Source organism: Lactuca virosa, chromosome 2, assembly GCF_052849685.1.
Source record: "Lactuca virosa cultivar CGN04683 chromosome 2, Lactuca_virosa_CGN04683_v6, whole genome shotgun sequence".
In the NCBI taxonomy this organism is placed as follows: Eukaryota; Viridiplantae; Streptophyta; class Magnoliopsida; order Asterales; family Asteraceae; genus Lactuca; species Lactuca virosa.
Window position 1 is genome coordinate 174,379,844 of NC_136427.1, and position 4,859 is coordinate 174,384,702.

At 29.9% G+C, this 4,859-nt stretch overlaps 1 protein-coding gene across 1 annotated transcript; it reads left to right on the plus strand.

Moving 5' to 3' along the window:
* The first annotated feature begins 1,201 nt into the window (after positions 1–1,201).
* LOC145156630 (uncharacterized) lies at positions 1,202–2,338 on the plus strand. Its single transcript, XM_079075924.1, has 3 exons — positions 1,202–1,634; positions 1,811–1,924; positions 2,022–2,338. Exons 1-3 carry the CDS (start codon positions 1,306–1,308, stop codon positions 2,263–2,265), a joined length of 687 nt encoding a protein of 228 aa, XP_078932050.1. The 5' UTR covers positions 1,202–1,305; the 3' UTR covers positions 2,266–2,338.
* Positions 2,339–4,859: the final 2,521 nt, after the last annotated feature.

Here is a 4,859-nt window from a genome sequence, read left to right on the forward strand (position 1 = left end):
ATCGTTTCTACATGACGAGTTGGGGCATCCAACTCGTCGAGTAGGTCTAAAAATATGACTATAAGCTTTAAATTGTATACCTGGGAGTCGGGGTGTTACAAATTTACAACTTCAATTTTGATCTCTATCAACACCCGCATTATCAACATTAATATGACCATTGTTTTTATTCTAAGAACAAACTTCAGTTTTTTTTTTTTTTTTTTTTAATAATCCTATCAAGAGCTTTCTTAATTCTTCATATCTTTTTCTAGGTTTTTCACTACCCAATTGATGTTTAGGAGGCATAATTTCTATAAATTATACATGATATAACATTAACACGAACGAAAATCATAAACATTATTCTAATCAACAATTTAGATGAAACAAAGCATGAACAAATGTATAGAAACTAGAGGAAACTGACAATTAGAGAAATCACTCAAAACAAAACTCAGATTTCATAATGCACTAATGTGAAGTCAAAAATTCAGTAATTCAAAATGTGTATTAGTGTGCTACGTTCGCTAATTAGCAACAACCATCAAAATATAAATATGAGAGACCGTCAGATTCAAAAATCAAGAATTAGATACTTGTTTAATTTCAGTCGACAATAAAAACGAGAGCAGGAGTGCAATCAGAAACGTTAGACAAAGTTTAGTGGACTAAAAAAACCAAGAAACAAGAAACGACGCTTGATTTTTGTAATTTCCACAAATTTGGAGTGCAATCAGAAACGAAAGACAAAGTTCAGATTGCCGATTGCTGGAGCATTGATAGTGAACTGAATCGTATGCAAAATTGGGCCCCCTCTATAACATGGGCCATGTGCATTCGCCCATCTCACACACCCTCAAAGCCGCACATGAGAAGAATCACATTCCTTAAGGAACGGTTTCCATTCCCTCCCACAAAACCAAATAGGTTTTTCATTGCTATGCAACAAACACCATTCCATTATTTTCCTAATTTCATCATTATTAAAGATTACCTTACTTAAATGACAAACAACTTATGTAAGGGACCAAAAGGGTAAATTATTTGTTTGAACTTTGACGTAGATTTCTTGCGCTTAATTAACCTTCGGGATCTTTTCTAGCCCACCGTACGTATCGTTACACATATACAATTCCTAAGACGTATCCTACATGAATACAAATATTACACCTATAAAAACAACCCTATAGTACTACCAATATCTTAGACGCAGGGAGAATCCAGAAAGAAAATACGAGAGATCAGGGAGAGAATTGAAAGAGAGCGAGAGACTCTGGTGAGGCTTGAAGGCTTGAAGCTCAAACAAGCAGAACACCACTAGCAATGGAGCGATCAGAAACCCATGATGATAACAGTGACAATGTGCATGTGATTGATATAACAACCGATCACGCTCTTCAACCTTCGAATGAGACAAATGGTCGTCAAAAGTGCCTAGAGAATTCTGGCTATTGGATGTCTTTCGAATTGGTTATGACAATGAGCCAAATAATAGCAGCTATGGTTTTCTTCTACATCTCCAAACATGAGCACCCTCGTGCTTCTTTACTTGCATGTCTTATCTGTTACGTTTCTGGATGCGTTGCAAATCTTGCTCTTCTCTTTTGGCGTTTTTACAATCGCAATGAAACATCCAATGATTCTGTCAACAGGTATGTAGTGAAATTTTTCCGTCTTGCAATGAAAGATATATATATATATATATATATATATATATATATATATATATATATATATATATATATATATATATATATATATATATATATATATATATATATATATATGTTATCTATTTCCTTAATTAAAGATCTTGTTTCTGTTGCAGAATCAAACTGTTAGAAATATGGTTGGATTTGTTCTTTATCGGATGGTCTGTTTTCGCGGGCGTGTTGATATATGGAGTACGTTCTCCTGGTTCTGGTGCTCCTAACTTGTACAGGTGGCAAACTCAATACATGTCATCTCGTTTCATATAATTTCATCTTAATTTTTATGAATGCTCTTTTGGCTTACCGTTTTTTTATTGGTTTTAACAGGTTATTATCAGTGTTTACAGTCTGTCTCACTTTTCAGTATAGCATGTCACTTTGTCTCCCATGTATCATTCCAGTTCTGTCAAAAAAAGCTACTAGTACTACTGAGCCGATTATCCCTGTGACCACCTTCAAAATTAATATCAAGAAACTAGAGCATGGAAATGATAAAGAACCCCACGAAAGTACAACAGAAGGTGGGGTCGTGTCTACAGTAACAGAAAATGAACGTGTCATCCTACCATGAGAAGATGACATGTCAATGATGTTGCATTAGATTGACATCGATGTCGGATTTTTGTTAAATCGTAGTTTTTTCATACAAATTTCAGTCAATATAGTTTATTCATTCTGCATATATAGAACAGAAGTAGTTTAGATTAAAATTGAAATAGACACATTATTGATAAGCGTGTCAAGATCGATATATGAAGAATACCAAAATTTCATAGCTTTTTTCATACTAATGTCAAGACAGATTATTCGCAAGTTTTGATCTTTTTATAGCATATAATGATAGAATCGTTGAAATATTTTAGAGTATTATCATGTAGTTTTACAAGTCTACCCTCATCTGTTTCTTCTTCTTTTATTTCCCGAGTGCAAGGTTATTTAATTTTGTAATATAGTATCTTTTGGACATTATATATAAAAGACATTTTAATAATTCCATTCAAATACTTACTACATGTATAGGCAAAACGTAAAATATGGCAATTTTTCATAGAATATGATTATTTATTTATAATTTTATGATAGGAATGATATTATGTTGAAACATAATCCGTACTTTCGTACAAAGTCACTCACATCTTGATGACTTCTGAGATCAAGGAACTTGATGGTTTTGCACAAACTTTTTGATTCCATGTGAGACACCAGCTAACTGCAATCTGATAGAATAATGTCGAAAATTGATAAGCTTTGTCTCCTTTTTGTAATTAAGTAAACACAATTCTCTCGGATGAAAGTTTAACCTTCAAACTTATTACTCTTAAAATTTATAAAATATTAAGCCTAATTGAAAGGTTTTAAAAGCCAAATAAATTGTGCAAGAATTATGAAAATTTATAAAGAATATTGAAATTATAATATTTATAAAATTTACAATGATATCACAAAAAGAAGTGGAAGTAGAATATTGTAATACACAAATAAATGAAAGTACATTGTTATTTTTTGCGTTTAAATACAAATATGGCATAAATTTTATTTTGACGAATCTCGTGCCAAAATATATGACTCCCCCAAAATGAGTGTTTCATTTGCCTAAAAAGAAACACAATGACTAAAAACTAGTTAAACCTTATCAATTTGATCAAGCTTGTGAATGAACCAAAATTCAAATTATAATAATGACCTTAATACAGACAACTTTGGTCAAAATATTTGTTCAACAAAAACCTATTTATGCAATTGTGCCTAGATAGTACATAAAAAACTAGAAAAGGGAAAAAGAACTAGTTGTTTTAGATAAGTGGCTAAAAGTTTAAACAATTTAATTAGGTTTCATTACAAGAACATAGTATTAATGTCGTCCTCAACAGCTGCATTTAGTATCTCCATAGTTGACGGGTGAACAAATAAAATAATTAAGTAAGGTTATACCTTCAGGAGACTTGGACTTACGTGTATGACCATAACATTGATTATATAAATATTACAAGAAACTTTATATTAATCTTATAAAACTAAATTCATAATACTGCTAAAAAGTTAATTAAATAAATATTAAAAGAAGTAAATATTGTGTTATTATGCTAATGTATGACCACTTTTAGTCCATTGGGTTAGAAAAATAAATGATTGTGATTTGAGGGTGTATGTTATTAACATGTGATAACAATTACTATATAATTATACTTAATTGATTAGAAATGTATTTTAGTTTATTAACCTATATTTAAAAAAGAAGATCCCTTAATTATCTCTTAATTTGATGTCATTTTCTTAAATACTTTTTTTTTTATCTTATTCTACAAATTAAACATGGATAATTACATCATTTTTTTTAGCAAAATGCATGTTTATATCATATTGTGATGAACATATATCTTCTTTTCATTCTTATAGAATATGACTTTATTCAAGTGACTTTTTAAGAATTAACATCGATCCTTAAAAAAATGCACATGCATATCTTTCAAAAATAAAAAATTACATCAAAATAATAATAATTTTGTTGCAACGGTGACTCATTCTTTTAAAAGAAAACTTGTAAAAACTAACACAAATAATAATTTCACAAATTACAGTGTATTCTTTATTAATATGATCATTGTCACATAACATATGCATGTGCATTCTCTAAGAATGTTCATTCTCAAAGAATGGTTGAGAATTATAATGAATAAGAATCCATAAGAAAGAATAAGAATAAATGAAAATGAAAAACAAATCTACCACATTTGAACATGTTCACGATAGTAAAACAGCCTATATTTTGGGTCATTCTAAAAGAATACATGAAATAAAAATAAAAGAAGGAAAAAATAATTACAAATCCATTAAACTTTTTTTGTTTCCATTTTCTCCGATGGATATCAATTAGCACCTCCATCACCAACCTTTCTTGGCATATACCTACATAAAATTACAAACATCAAGACTTTATCATGACTTTATCATTGCAAACCCATCAGCCATTGTTAATTCATAAAGAAACTAAATTCATTCTTTAATAATCAAAGTTAATTCTTCAAGAATTTGTTGATTATTAGAAATATTAATATATATTTACGTTATAGGCTGGCCTTTTGTCTCGGTAAGCAACAAAAGAACCATATTACAACCTATTTAATTTAGTACACCAAGCATCTAAAGCAAAAAATTTTGTACAAA